The 16,027-nt window shown below is 46.5% G+C and overlaps 1 protein-coding gene across 1 annotated transcript in view; it reads right to left on the reverse strand.

Annotated features, from left to right (window-relative positions):
• Positions 1 to 9,804, reverse strand: part of LOC307213116 (uncharacterized protein) — a gene marked incomplete at its 5' end in the record, with an annotated part of 36,242 nt that extends 26,438 nt beyond the window's left edge. The window contains 4 exons of the mRNA XM_079970844.1: positions 298 to 402; positions 3,805 to 3,888; positions 6,519 to 6,629; positions 9,415 to 9,804. Coding sequence (XP_079826970.1) covers positions 298 to 402; positions 3,805 to 3,888; positions 6,519 to 6,629; positions 9,415 to 9,804 — 690 coding nt within the window. The remainder of the gene's footprint in view (positions 1 to 297; positions 403 to 3,804; positions 3,889 to 6,518; positions 6,630 to 9,414) is intronic.
• Between the last annotated feature and the right edge of the window lie 6,223 nt (positions 9,805 to 16,027).

The raw sequence follows: 16,027 nt of genomic DNA on the forward strand, positions 1-16,027 counted from the left end.
TTTGGGGCAGAGTGGGGATTCAAATCCTGCTTTCCCTGGTCCTAGTCCATCACTCTAGCCCCCATTGGCTCTTTTGAAATGTAAAGAATCAAGGTCTAGCTAAGTAATTTGGCTACTTATGTTTAGATCAGTTGACCTCACAATGGGAGTTTCAGATTTATCATTTTTTAAAGAAACTTAATTAAATCAAAATGAAATGCTGCTTTAACTGTTTTGCACTGCTAGCACTACATATTTTGTGATAGTACACTGCCAAAGTAGTGGATATAGTCCCACGTTAAGCACCTAGTCACTCACTTGCTTTCGCTCCGCCCTCATCTGCTCCATTTGGGCCCTTGGACAGCGAAGTCTTATGAGCCACTCCAAGTCTGTACTTTCCTGCCTTGGCACTCCAGGATAGACCTAGTATGAGATTGTTGAATTAGCAAAAAGGGGGGGGGGAGAGCCCACTAGTCTTAACAAACAAAAATATTCAGAGGCCTTTAAAGAATATACTGGCTCCTCTCAACAGCTCCAGATCACAGCTTGTCAAGCCAGACGTCAACTTTCTAATAACTCACTCTAAAAGTATATGTATCTTGTAGGCTACTGAGTGGAATGGGGAACCAGTACTTAGTACAACAGAACTTCCCTACAATAGACAATAAGTGTTCCAAAGTTAGGTCATAGGACTGTGACATCAGTCCTCAATTCCAACTTATTCAATTCTTTGAGATGTTTTTCTTGATTCCCTAGAAGTTCTTTCTGCCTGAAAGAACATGGCATAACAGCAATGGATATGCAGAAATTAGATAAGGTGACTAAGCAGAATGTACTTGGCATAGTGTTATGGAAATATTAAGTGCTGTATCTTAGAAGTACAATGCACACATACAGTGCTTCCCAAAATTCTCATCTTCTGCTATAGTTCTGAGAAACTATGAAACAGGCCAATTACAGCACAAACATGCAATACATCTTTAATGATACATAAGAAACTAGTTTAACAGTGTTTCTATGTAGCTATCACACTAAGATTTAAATAGCTGTACAGTGGTACCTCGGGTTACGAACAGTCCTGCTTACGAACGCTTCGGGTTACGAATTCCACAAACCCGGAAGTAGATGTCCCAGGTTGCGAACTTTGCCCCGGGATACGAATGCAATCTGCTTCTGGGGCCGCAGGAGGCCTACATATGTAGGGAATGTGTGCCTCAGGTTAAGAATGCTTCGGGTTAAGAACGGACTTCCAGAACAAATTAAGTTTGTAACCCGAGGTACCACTGTAAATGATTGCATTACCACATCTCAATTTTTATGCTTTTTTTTTTTTTTAGATTCTCTGGGAGCTACAACCAAAGAATGGCTAATACAATGGTACCTCCGGTTAAGAACTGAATTCGTTCCAGAGGTCCATTCTTAACCTGAAACTGTTCTTAACCTAAAGCACCACTTTAGCTAATGGGGCCTCCTGCCGCCGCCGCACGATTTCTGTTCTCATCCTGAAGCAAAGTTCTTAACCCGAGGTACTATTTCTGGGTTAATGGAGTCTGTAACCTGAAGCGTCTGTAACCCAAGGTACCACTGTATATGTTTTAAACATATAAATAAATAGTCCTTAAGGGAGCTGAAAGTGGGTGGAAAGAATTACAGCTTCCCATGTTTAATTTGCCTCACTTATAATACTTTCATACAGATGTTCCAAGATTTGTAATCAACACAAAACCTGTAAAGCCTATTTGTTGAGTTGAAAGTTAAATGTATAAACAACCAACAAACCATAATTCATTTCCAAATCACCAACTCTAAAAACACTAGCATCCATCTGTCACCAGCCTTAGCCACAACAGACTTCTGAAAATTCATTTGTTTAACTTGTATCTGTTTCCCTTCACACGACAGGAGATAAAGAATATTTAACAAATTAGTAGATAGATTATTTTTTAACAGTATCCAGCTCCTTCTTGCCATCTATCTTCAATTGCCAGTTTAGTTTACAGTGGTACCTCTGGCTACGTACTTAATTCGTTCAGGAGGTCCCTTCTTAACATGAAACTGTTCTTAACCTGAGTTACCACTTTAGCTAATGGCACCTGCCGCTGCCGCTGCGCTACTGCCGCACAATTTCTGTTCTCATCATGAAGCAAAGTTCTTAACCCAAGGTACTATTTCTGGGTTAGCGGAGTCTGTAACCTGAAGCATCTGTAATCTGAAGTGTATGTAACCCAAGGTACCACTGTACTTATACAGTCATACCTCGGGTTGAAATAGCTTCGGAATGCCCCTTCCGACCTTCAGGAGGAGGGGGGGTTGTGGGATCACGACCCCGCCCACACTCACTCTGCGAGGCTGGCGTCAGCCTCGCAGGAGACAGGGATTCACCCAATTAGCATACCCTGTGGCGCGAGCCAATTGGCGGGCGGCAGGGGCGGGCCTTCCTAGGGCCACTTAAGGTCAGGGCAGCCCCTGGCTCACCCCCTTTCTTCCCTGGAGACGACGCAGTTTCCCACCCACCCGCCCTTTAGGTTTTGCCACTGACCTTGCTATGGGCTTCGGCTGGTCGCCGCAAGGGGCCTGGTAGGAGTTTTTCCATTTGGCTAATTGGCTGGTTTTGTGAGCCACTTGGTTTTTTCGCCTACCTCGTAGCAAATCGTCACAACTCCCTCGGTTTTGGCGGTAGGCATTGGCCGGGGTATTATCATGCAGATGAGGTTGGGGGGGAGGAACGCCATCACCTCCCCCAATGCTTGAAGGGTAGTTCGTTAAAGGACTCAGAGGGGCGACGCCTCGTCCGAAACCTACGGAGGCTAGGGCCTAAAGCGCGCCCCCGAGCGGTAACCCCTTGGGGAGCGCCTAGGGATATGCATCTCGGGTGGCTCCCCCTGTTGGTGTTTAACCCTTCCCGGTCAGACCGGATAGTCGGTTAGGGCCAATGCCTAAAGCCAATACCCTTCTTTCCTGTAATCAATAAAGTTGTGGCCATTTTTCGCCCATTAACCTAAAACTCTGTGTCCGTTGTCTTCATTTATTCCACCTGTGGGGGGGAGGGAATAGCCACACAATAAGTATTTACGGGTTGCGCGCTGCGGCGACCCAAAAGTAACGGAGTGTGTTACTTCAAGGTTTCGCTGCTTGTGTATACGCAGACGGTCAAAATGATGTCACGCGCATGCACGGAAGCGGCGAATCGCGACCCGCGGGTTGCGTTTGCTTCTGGATGCGAACGGGGCTCCGGAACAGATCCCATTCGCATCCAGAAGTACCACTGTAAAATGTGTTGGCTGATTTTCCACCCAAAGGTGCACAAAGACAATACATATCCATATGCTATTTCCTGGGCAGATGAAGTTTTGTGGCACATCCTGTTCTACATTCTGTCTCTTTAATGTTATTGTTGTTTATTAAATTTGTATACCTCCCATCATCCACAGATCTCAGGGCGGTACACAACATAAAACAAGATACAGAGGATTGCTTCATGGGATCAGTAGGAAACTAAGTAACAGTGCTCTCTGAAATCCCCACAGCTTGTCTTTAAGAAGGGATAGCATTTTTGAAAATTTTAGAAGCATTACGATACGATACGATACGATACGATATCTTTATTGTCATTGTCCCTTGCGGAACAATGAAATTGTGGCGACATATATAACACAAATCTTAAATACTGTGAAAGAAAGGAAAAGCAAACAGAAGAAGGCTCTTATTAACTGATGCACTGTTACCTCCATCATATCCATCAAAAATTAAGAATCAGTTGTGTCTGGAATTCAGAATGCTTCAGCTTTATTGCATTTCTTCCAGAAAATATTTGACCTTCTGTACCTGGTAAGGTGTAATAGGCATCCATTCTGTAAGCGCTATAAAATCCTCTTCTTTATCCAAATGCGAGAATCCAGTCTTTGTAGGCTGTAATGATATTTGCAGGATAAATTTAAATTAAAAAAACCATCTAAGGCAATGCTTACTTGAGAGTATGTCTCATTGTCACATCCTTCTGACTTAAGAGTGAGCAGGAAAGGTCTCACAGCAATAGGCTGATGAGCTTTAAGTTCCAAGGGATTTCCCAGTTTCCTCAAAACAAGTGTGTTTCTTAAAAAAGGGTGAGAGCCAATGTAATGCAAGTGTCTGCTCACACAAGGGGGTTTCTCTTTCCTCTCATCCCTCCTGCACCCTCCCAACCCCCTCAAACGTTCCTCTAGCATGCAAGGGGGCTAGATGCAGAAGAGAAACTGAAAATCATGTTGCACAAGCCAATTTCCATTGAACAAATGGACATACTGTATATCACCGCATGTTGCCCCAAGAGTATAAACTTAGTTTATTTCAGTCATTAAAAAGATGATTTAATTGGCTTGGAAAAAATGCCAATATTTTTCCCTTCACAGGACAACCAAGCACTGAGGAAAATAAAGTGAGGGTTGGGAGTAGGAATTTTTTAAAAATCAGACTAGAAAAATTGTCTTTCCACTAGGGAGGGAAATGTCGTCGGGCCATTCCTTGGTGTGTGGAGTGCCGCAGGGCGCAATTCTCTCCCCGATGCTTTTTAACATCTTTATGCGCCCCCTTGCTCAGATTATCCGGAGCTTTGGGCTGGGCTGTCACCAATATGCTGATGACACTCAGCTCTATCTGCTGATGGATGGCCACACCGACTCAGCCCCGAACACACTGACCAGATGCTTGGAAGCTGTGGCTGGATGGTTTCGTGGGAGCTGATTGAAACTAAATCCTTCGAAGACAGGGGTCCTATGGTTGGGTCGGGATGGCATGGGGATGAGGGACCAACTCCCTTCTCTTGCGGGGGCCCAATTAGTGCCATTGCCTTCCGTTAAGAGTTTGGGTGTAATCCTTGACGCCTCCCTTTCCATGGAGGCGCAAGTTACAGCAACAGCCAAGGCGACATTTTTCCACCTTCGCCGCATCAAGCAGTTGGTCCCTTACCTTTCCCGCCCTGACCTGGCCACAGTGATCCATGTGACGGTCATCTCCAGGCTTGACTACTGTAATTCGCTCTACGCGGGGCTGCCCTTGAAGCTGACCCAGAAACTCCAGAGGGTGCAGAATGCTGCAGCGAGGCTCCTCACGGGGTCTCTGCCATGGGAGCATTTCAGACCCAGTGCTTTTCAAACTGCACTGGCTCCCGGTAGAGTTCAGGGTCAGATTTAAGGTGCTGCTTTTGACCCTTAAAGCCCTTCACGGCCTAGGACCCTCGTACCTACGGGACCGCCTCTCCCGGTATGCCCCACGGAGAGCCTCAAGGTCCATAAATAGCAACACCCTAGTGGTCCCAGGCCTTAAGGAAGTTAGATTGGCTTCAACCAGAGCCAGGGCCTTTTCAACTCTGGCTCCGGCCTGGTGGAACACTCTGCCTCATGAGACCAGGGCCCTGCAGGATCTGATTTCTTTCCGCAGGGCCTGTAAGACAGAGTTGTTCCATCTGGCCTTTGGCTTGGAGCCAATTTGATTCCCTCCCTCTCTTTCTTTTTTCCTTTCCTTCTCCTCCTGCGATGAGGCTACATTTTAATATTTTAATGTTTCAATATCTTAATGTATTTTAATTTTGTTTTTAAGTTGTAATCATTCAACTTGTTTTTATTATTGCTTGTAAGCCGCTCTGAGCCCGGCCTTGGCTGGGGAGGGTGAGGTATAAATAAATTATTATTATTATTATTATTATTATTAAATCAGATGCTTAAAAAAAATCAGACTATCTGTTTTTTAAAAATTATACTATTTGCTTGGAGATATTGTGTGTGTGCATCTGACGTGGCACAGCCCTTACTACTTTATGCTCACAAGATACAGGAAGCCCCAGCTGACACAGCGTCCAGGCGAATTAAGCAGATGTGCAAGAAGAGGGTAAGTAGAGCCCCTTAAGTTAATAAGTTTATTAAAATAAACAGTGAGACAGAATAGTAAGGGCGCAGTAAGAGCATTGTGTGCTAAGACCCAAATCTAGAAAAAACTTTTAACTCAGGAGCTAAATTCTACGAGTAGGAAGTCTTTAGAAAAGCTCTCAGGAGAGGGAAGTGCTCACATGCCCATGTGCTGCTTGCAGGTTTCCCACAGACATCTGACTGGCCAGATCCAGCAATCTTATGTTCGTATGACATGGGAATTTCATGGTGTCTCCTACATTTTCATGTATCACATTAAATTTATTTTGAAATATTCAGTGTTGTTGTTTAAAAGTACTTAATATGCTATGCTTTGAACTGCATATGCATAAGCACTACTACTTGTTATGTCCAAGTTGCACTGGTCAACTGAATCAAGGAGGAGTTTAGAGCAAGAGGGAATGAGTTTATCCCCACTGCATTTTGAGTATATGTGACACATGAATTTGACTAATTTTTAAAAGCAAAATCTAAATATAGAGGCAGAATTCGAGCAATTGTGTAGTTCTTTACTAAATCAACCCAATACCCAATTATCCAGGTTGCACACTGAATACTGTTGTGTCAAAAGGTTCATACACATTGCTGTCCTCTTCTCAAGTCTTAGATACATTAAAGTCAGGTTACTAAAATATAGACCTTTTTTGCTTGGGCGTATCTACGATATCGATGCCGGGCTTTTGGACAGCAAACTTTTATAAGCCAGTCTTCTCCTGAGCTGTCACTATCTAAAGATGTTGCTGAATCAGTCTAGAAAAAACAAGCAAGCACATTAAAGTAAGCATAAACAATGAAAACTTTCTGCATAGATGGCTTTCCCCACCCTACCGCGACCAACCAACTAGAACTGCCATTTGTAGAAATGCCAGTGTGTTTAGAAGCCTATAAAGAATGTTCTTTATAAAGTTCAGGTTCTTCTCAGATGTCAACTGCTAAAAGTAATGGGGGAATCCTCATAACTAAATAATCAGGTGTGATCCCTACCTCTTGCTGAACTGCCCATTCTAGAACAGGGATGGGGAACCTGTGGCCCTCCAAAGAGTTGCTGGGACTACATGTCTCACCACTGGCTATGCTGATGAGGCCTGCTGGGAACTGAAGGCCATGAAGATCTGGAGGGCCAAGGGTTCTCCATCCATGTTTAGAACAGTATCATTTATAGAGGGAAATGAAGGTTGGAGTTGGATGGGGAACAGACGACTACCTCAGTGCTTAAGGTGGCCCAAACATAACTAACATACTTAAGCTGCAGGATACATGCACCACTTGGAGAAAATCTGCTGTCTACTTCGTGGGGGTGGGGGTGGGGAAACTCTTTGCATATTCATGTTATCACTAACAGGGTATTTATAACAAGAATTATGATTTTGCAGCTTCTGATGTTTTATTGTTTATTATTACATTACATTTTTGTGCTTGTAATTATGTGTTTTTTCATATGGTTTTAACTACGGTACTGAAAGGCAGCTAAGGAATAAAACGATGAATGGATGGGTGTAAATGCAGTCAGTTTAGATTATCTGTGCAATTATGAGATTCCCCCCCCCCCCCAGGTTTAAGATTGTAGCTCGTTGTTTGCCCTCTGTGGTTTTAAGCACACATGTAAATATTTTGCCCAAGCTATGTAGTTTTATGGTTCTGGGACTCTTAGCCCCAGTTTAAACTTTTATGGCAGTGGTTTCCTCAACTTGCCTTGCCTTGTAGAGACAAAGGAAGGTCTTATCCCAAAGATGCTTCATGTGGTTAAAATCTGCAAGCGACATAAGGAAAGTACACCCCCCCCCCAATGAAACATCAGGTGATGCTGTACCTTTCAGGAACTTCAGATACTTGCTTAGACATGCTTTTAGTAGCAATGTTTACTCGTTTTTGGAAGCCAGCAAGTTGCCCAGGAAGCCAACTACACAACTTCAGATGAAATGTGCAATGTGTAGTGCCTTATATATTGCCATTTATTTTAAATCAGGATTGGTTTAAACCTAAATGGGGCTTATGTTATCTTGCCAGTGGTGTTTTATGGATTTTATTATAGATTTTGTGTGGAAGCATAACTGTAATTCTACTTCCAGCTGGTTATGGATGAGCAATGCCTCAGCAGTGCTAAAGAATCCTAGTGCTCAAATGACCTACGGTAAATCTAGTTTGCATTTTGAAAACTGAAGGGATGGTTCTGGCTGTGGCTGCAGCTGTTGTGTGTGACAGACAGCAGCGCCAGGCTCAGAAATTCCAACAGAGGGCTGAAGCCTCTCTCTGATTGGCTACCCAGCCAGCCAGCCAGAAGGGGGTGGAGCCAGCCCTTTTGGAGGGAAAATAAGCAGAGCTGCTTCTGGGGGAGAGTTAGGGTTGGCTTTGAGGGGTCAGACAAGGTTCAGGCTGAGAAATAGGGCTTGGTTGGGATGGGAGAAAGGGATGAGGAGAGGATTTGACTGAGGGAGACCTGGCTCTGATCCAAGCGGCACATCCGCTCGGAGGAGACTCTCTCTAGCCAGAGGAAGGAGCCTTGCAGCTTGGCTAGGAAGAGCGGGTGGAGGGTCTGGGGAAAGTCTTCTGACAGGAACTAACTGGAGGGCTGAGTCTGAGCCAGGAGAGGGAGAAGAAGATGGGGGAAGACAGACGAAAGCGGGGTCTCCTTCCAGGCGGGAGGGGAGAGATCTTCTAGGCCAGAGCTTTCCAGACTTTTCATCTTGATGACCCACTTGTCAGAGATGCCTCGTTTTGGGACACACTACTTCCAATTTACTAGCAAACGGGAGGCTAAACAAAGCCCTTTCTAGCCCCGGAAGGAGCGCAGGGAGCAAAGAAGACCCCTAAGCCAGTAACAAGGGGGAGGGGACCCCCTGGGTCTGTTGTACTGTTTGAAAAGACCTCAGTAGTGGGATGGCTAAGAGAGGGGAACTGAGGGAAAGCGCCCCTCACTTATGAACCAGGGTATTCAATTGGGAAACACTGGCCAGTGAGCACTCCAGTTGGAGAACAGCCTTGACCAAAGGTGTCACAGACTTTGAATTACAGATAGGTAGCCGTGTTGGTCTGCCATAGTCAAAACAAAATAAAAAAAATTCCTTCCAGTAGCACCTTAAAGACCAACTAAGTTAGTTCTTGGTATGAGCTTTCGTGTGCATGCACACTTCTTCAGATATTAATTGGGAGTTAATGGTGAGATCTGCTACATGTAAGCCAGAAAGTCAGCCGGCAGCTTTTTTGCTCCGTTTGACATCTTTATTTGCTGCCGCCCAGAAGAGCCTTCAAAGACTTGCACCCGTTACCAGGGCGGCAGAAGCCCAGACGTGGTTGGACTACAGCGCCCATCATGCACGGCTTAGAGCGCCGGTGCCGCTAACGCCAAGGCTGCCGGCTCGATCCCCGTGCGGGACAGGGGATCGGCCCAGACGCCTCCCAGGGTCCCTTTCCATCTCCACCGTTCTAAGGCCCTGCGCCCCCCGGGGAACCGCGTCCCGAGGCGGAGAAGGGCTGGTCCGCAGGGGCGGCCTTCGGAAAGCGAGGCCCCGGGGTCCCTCTGGCCGTCGCCACTCACTCGGTCGGGGAGGCCCGGAGGAGGATGGTGCTCTTTGGGCGTGGATGTCATTGGCCCCCGCTGCCCTCCGGCGGCCCCGCTGCCCTCCGGGGCCTCCATGCCCGCCGCGGTTGGGCGCGGCCTCGCCCAGCGCAGCCCGCCGGGGTCAGAAGCCTCCTCGCCGCTGGCTGGCGGAGGGGCGAGGAGGGACGCAGCGCGCCGGCGGAGGGGCGCCCCTCCGCCGGGGGAAAAGAGTCCCTCGGCTTCTCCTTCCCGGAACTCCCTACGGAGTTCCGCTGCTCCCGAGGAGTGCTTGCCTCTTACCGGGCTGGGAACGGGGCTTCGGTTGGAAACACACGCGAGTCCCACCAGCCCCAGGAAGAAAACGGCAAGTCGCCTTGCTGTATTCATCCGCGCCAGGCGGCCAAGGCGCCCGAAGCCCTGCTCGTAGCCATGGCGATTCGGGGCGAGAAAGGAGCTCCAATCAAAAGGGAGCGCGCTGCCCGAGGAGCCAATCGCTGGCCTCCGCCATTCATCCGCTGAAGAGGCTCGTGGTTGCGGCGATTGGCTTCGGGGAGACGACGGGGCGGGCTGGTCCTTCAATCCACTTGTATGTAATTATCATCTCAGCCGGGGATGGTGCGCCTGAGCATGTGCAGAGAGCCAGCCCCTGCCCAAGCGCCTCCCTGGCAGCAAGGATGTGGGGACTAGCCACTTGATAACTAGTTATAAATTATCTGGGGAACCCAGAATTTCCATAAGAGTGGAGACGCACAGAGGACATGTGCGGTCTAGCTGCACACATTCCATGCTATAACCAGTTACAGATAGGTAGCCAACTAAGAACTAACTTAGTTGGTCTTTAAGGTGCTACTGGAAGGAATTTTTTTATCATGCTATAACCAATTCACCTGAGAGAGCGAGAGCGCAGATAAAGTGACCTAGGGGAGCATTTGCTGATTAGTGTGGCACTTTGCAGCTTAACATGCCTCTCCTGTCTGTTGGAGCTATTACATGTGCTGCTGAAGCAAGGTTGCATTTTACATACTCTGCAAGTGATCCGATTTTCCAGGGGCAGTCCCAGAATTACGAAAGCGACGTCAGCTTCTGATCTGATTTCGGAATGTCCCTATCCCCCACCCGCCCCCCGCTCCGTGCTGCTGCTGCGGATTTCAGGGAGGAAAATGAGCCGGTGCTTGTTCTGAGTGGTGACTGCGACTGGCGGCTGCGAGGGAGCATCCCATTGCTTCTCCATGGCCATCGCTGCCAGCCTCCTCCCTTGGGCAGCTGCTGGAGAGCGGGTGAGGAAGACGAGAGGCGGCTGCTTCGCATGCCCACTGGTGCAGGCAGAGGGCAGGGCCGCCCAGAGTGGGAAGAATGGGGGAACAGAGCACAAGGAGTCTTGCTTTTTCATACAGAAATGTGTCTAATCTTGCCCCTTTCTATAATTTATCAGTGTATGTTTTTCTTTTTGTAAATCTACCAAATAATAAATTAAAATCAGGATTAAGGGGTTTTCTCAGACAGTGGAGGATGTATGTGCTGTGTCCTGCTGGTGTAGGGATGGTGGCACTTGCTGTGAGGGGGGGGAGGCAGCAAATGGGGGTAAAGGAGGATCAGTTGGGAGGAGTGAGAAATGTCTCTATTTTTATCTGAGGAATGTTGGAGGGTACACGTTTTCAATGGTAAATCTTTGTACATTAATGTTTTTACTTTACTTTAATTTTACTTTGCGGCCCAACTAATTAACAGCAGTTTATACCACATATGCAAATGACAGTTTTGTCTTTTCAATGTATTATATATGCAAGTAATTGTAATACTTGGCATGTTGTAGGACATTTTTGCAAGTTCAGAACACTTCACATGCATTACCTCAGTAATTCTTCCACCAACTTGGCATAGGTCAGTATTACTTCCGTACTGCAGGATGTGGGAAAATGGTTGTTTGCACATAAGAGCATGGGCGAAAGTTTATTATTGCAAGGTGGTTTCATAGCAAAAGGCATTGCTTGGAGCATGATCAACGCGTGGACAGCTCATGCTGTCCTGATGATTGGTCCACGTAGTATGGCCTGTTCGACTACGTGGGCCTGGTGTGATGGTATGGCATTGTCCTTATCTGCCAGCTGAGGGAAAAGTTGCTTCTTGGTATTTGTATCTTTTTGGCTACACACAATAAATGTTTGGCTGCAGCAGCTCCTGAGGCAGTCAGATTTCTTCAACCCATCTTTGCGTGAGACTGATTATTACTGATGGCGAGCAGGTTCTCGTCATTTTGGTGCCCCGTGTGACTGATTTTGGACTTCACGACGCTACGGTTCTCGTCAGCACCCACCACGCCCCGCTAGGGTTTCAGGCGCCATTCATCCTTTCTTTGGATCCCCGGTGAGTGCTCCCTTCTTTCGTTACTATCATGGGGCTGTCTCTTTCTGCACCACAGAAGAAGTTTTTTGATGAACTTAAATTTCTCTTGGCTAGTAACAACCTTGTTGTTATGGATGCCGATCTTAAGTCCCTTATAGAAGCCCTGGACACCCACTGCCCCTGGTATCCCCAGGATGGCACTTGGGACTTAAAAGACTGGGGGAAAATAGGGCAATTTTTCCAGAACCATCCTCAAATTGATGTCAAAGTTTTGCATGCCTGGTGTAAAGTCTACAAAGCTATGTCGAGTTTAACTCCTGCAAATATTCTCCTGGCTGCTGCATCGGCTGTTTCACCTACCCTCCCTCCTTCGTCTTTGTATCCCACGTTGCCTTCTTCGGAATCACCGATCTATCCACCTCCTAAACCGCCGGATTTTTCTCCTTCGCCTCCTTCTGCCCCTCCTCCACCTCCTCCGCTTTCTACATTATCAGCTACCACTCCTCTTCAAGAATCTCTTCGTTCCGCTGCTCCGTTGCTGGCTTTTGATTCTGCCACTCCTAATCTCTTTCCTGTCCTTGTTCCTCCTGCTCCCGGGGGAGGCCCAGCACAGCATGAGCAGTTTGATTTGAGATTCATAAAGGAACTGTATTCTTCTGTCCGGGACAATGGCTTGCATTCTCCTTATACTCTGGGACTTTTTGGTACCCTTTTCCAACAAAATCTACTACCGGAGGACATTAAATTGTTGGCACGCACAGTACTTCAGCCTCATCAAATGATTTTGTTTGTACAAGCCTGGCACTGGGCTTGTCAACGTCGAGTTGAAGATATTCGTAATAATCTCAACAATGCTGCACAGGCTGCCCATCAAGCTGCGATTGCCGCCGTTGGTGCTGGTGGTGCAGCACCCCCCGCCCCTCCTTTGTTAACACAAGCTGATGTTTTAAACGGCCTAACTGGTGGCGGGATTTTTCTTACTATTGCTCAACAACTGGCTCTTGACCCTATGTATTGGGCTGCTACCACTGCCACCGCCCAGGAGGCCTTGGCTTCCGTTCCTGATGATAAAAATGAGCAAGGTGGGCGTTGGGGCAGCGTCCGACAGGGCCCCACAGAGCCTTATGGACAATTTGTCGATCGCTTGTATAACACCCTTAAGCGGCAAGTTCAAGACGTGACAGCCCAAGAAGTGATTGTTCGCCAGCTTGCGTTTGATAATGCCAATGAGGACTGTAAGCAAGTGCTGCGCCCTTTGATGACAACTCCCAATATAGCCATTGCAGATATGCTTAAAGCCTGCCAGTCAGTGGGCACTGAGACGCACAAAGCCCGCCTTTTAGCCACAGCTTTGTCCTCCACCGTGTCCCAAAATCCTGCCAAGGATAAAACCTGCTTTGGATGTGGCAAAGTGGGTCATTTTCGTGCGCAGTGCAGATCTACTGCACAGCAACGTCGCCCTATGGTTTAAGGACCATTTGTTGCACCCTCACAACAGGGATTTTACGCCTGCTGAACTTCACTTCAGGAAGGAAGAAGTGTTGCAATGCCCTTTAGTATCTTACAGGTTGCTTCCAGATCCACAGTGGAAGGGTCCAACTTCCTTGATCTCCTGGGGTCGCGAATTCGCTGCCATTGACGTGGACGGGGAAACACGATGGGTTCCACCTTGGCGTTCGACCTTGGCGTTCTTCTGTTGCCTCGTCTTCGCCCAAGGAGACACCAGTGCCTTGAAACCGTATTTTACGCTGTCTGCCAGTGATGATCTCCCACCTGACCTCAACCCGCACTGCAGTCGGAGACATCGCCATATTGATGTGCCCTGGATAAAGTCACCTTCCACAGCTGTTCCAGTGTTTCCTGGCACGTTGAAAGGCCATCTTCGTCCCTACCGCGTTGGCTCCCCTTCCCCCTGGGAAGCTACACTGACCACCACTTATCATTACAGTTTTGCCGCCTCTTGTTTGGGAAATGAACCTGGCTTTGAAGGATGCCCTCGCCGGACCGGCATCGCTTGGGTTTTGCCTCCCAATAGCGACCATCCTATCTGTGTCATCACGTTTCGTTGGGCTTGGATTTTTGGCTCAGCAGTACGAGGAGCAGTAAATGAGGCCTATTTACAGCAAATGGGTTCCTGTGTCTGCAAAAATGGTTGTGTGGCTTCTTCTGGATTGTGGTTTTTACATGCCAATAATCGAGCCACAAAATATCACGTAGGTTGCTCGGAAACGGCCATTGGAACAATTTACCATTCTCATCCTTATTGCCCCCCCAAGCAACCAGTATGGCATCATCCCGATTGGCCCAACAATTCTATTTCACACGGATTGAGCCCCTCTGTGGACATTGTAAAGCGCCGCCTTCGTCGTGCTGCTCTTTTGCAGAATACCCAGAGGCCTGAACTTTATCATCAGATTTGGAATAATAATACTTATGTTAGGGACATAAATCACTTTGCTTCTATACTTAATTTTTCTGATTGCTGGCTGTGTATGCATATTCCTCCTCAATCAAAGAGATCTGGTATATTATTGCATGGTATTCCAGTAAATGCTTCATATAAGATTAGCAATAATTTGAAGGATAATCGTAAAAATTCAACCCCTGTGTTTTTGTCGCTCATGGAAACAGCGTCTCATTGTTTTCGTTTTAATCATAATAGCAGTAAATTTTTAGGTCATTATCCATATTGTAATTGGACCTATGAGTATGTTAATGGATCTTCTTGTTTTCTTAATGTTACCACTATGAGTGGCAGGCCAAAAGTTTTAGTTAATAATGTCACGACCTACATGACTTATGAACAACAGGCTGCGTGTAGAGATTTTTATGGTTGGTTGGATTGGATGAAGAGAAGCAGCAAATCTACATGTTTGCTTCAATCTGATTTATGGTTATTTTGTGACCCAGACCCACCACAGGGGTTACAAGAGGAATTTATGTTGCAAAATATAAACGCTTAGGTAATGAGATATATGATTCTGATTAAAGGTTCCCTCTTATAATATAAACAAGAAAAGAGGGCATGTGGGAAAATGGTTGTTTGCACATAAGAGCATGGGCGAAAGTTTAGTATTGCAAGGTGATTTCATAGCAAAAGGCATTGCTTGGAGCATGATCAACGCGTGGACAGCTCATGCTGTCCTGATGATTGGTCCACGTAGTATGGCCTGATCGACTACATGGGCCTGGTGTGATGGTATGGCATTGAACTTATCTGCCAGCTGAGGGAAAAGTTGCTTCTTGGTATTTGTATCTTTTTGGCTACACACAATAAATGTTTGGCTGCAGCAGCCAACCCATCTTTGCGTGAGACTGATTATTACTGATGGCGAGCAGGTTTTCGTCAGCAGGAAAAGGACGGGGTAACACTTTGGGGTTACATCTGGTATTTAGCTGCTGATGCTAAAGTACAAAGTAAGTGCAAACAATATAGGTGGCATTTAGACCTAACAGCAAACATTTACCATTATGAGTAGAGCAGCCTTGAGCTTGCAGATTTCCTCTTCCTCATGAGTAAGTAGACACTTCAGCTGGTTTGCTATTCTCTTCCAAACCATGCTTATAATGGCAAGCAATGGTAATGTGAGTGGGCTAACTCTTCCTGTACCCCCTTTTCTTCAGGTATACCCTCAAATCACACACACACAACCCCAGTTTTACCCTTTACCAGCACATCCATTCACTGAACATAAATGGAGAGAAAGTTTGGTGTACAAGTACATTGTTAAACACATATCATTTAAATTCTCCTGATAGCTTAAAATGAAAGAATGATGCCTTCACAACACTAAGAAATTCTGTGGAATCAGCCAAAGTAGGGATTTCTGCATTCTTGGGGGACTCCCCAAATATGCAGAAAGATACTTGTTTATTAATCAAACCAAACATCATGAGGATTGAACACGCTCACTAAACTCCAGGAGGTATGCAGTGTTGAAGTATTGACTTCCAAAGCTAAGAGTCTTTAAAACACCATCCACAGCAGGGAGGGAGAGGAAAATGTGCTCTGGACCCCATATTCTTACAATTGGTACTTTGGTTCTTGAACGCCTTGGTACTCGTACGTTTTGGCTCCTGAACGCCAAAAACCCAGAAGTGTTCCAGTTTTCAAATGTTCTTTGGAAGCCAAACGTCTGACACTGCTTCCGCTTGAGTGCAAGAAGCTCCTGCAGCCAATTGAAAACTGTGCCTTGGTTTTTGAACGTTTTCAGAAGTCGAATGGACTTCTGGAATGGATTATGTTCAAGAACCAAGGTACGACTAC

The sequence above is a fragment of the Podarcis cretensis genome (genome assembly GCF_951804945.1).
Source record: "Podarcis cretensis genome assembly, chromosome: 3".
In the NCBI taxonomy this organism is placed as follows: domain Eukaryota; kingdom Metazoa; phylum Chordata; class Lepidosauria; order Squamata; family Lacertidae; genus Podarcis; species Podarcis cretensis.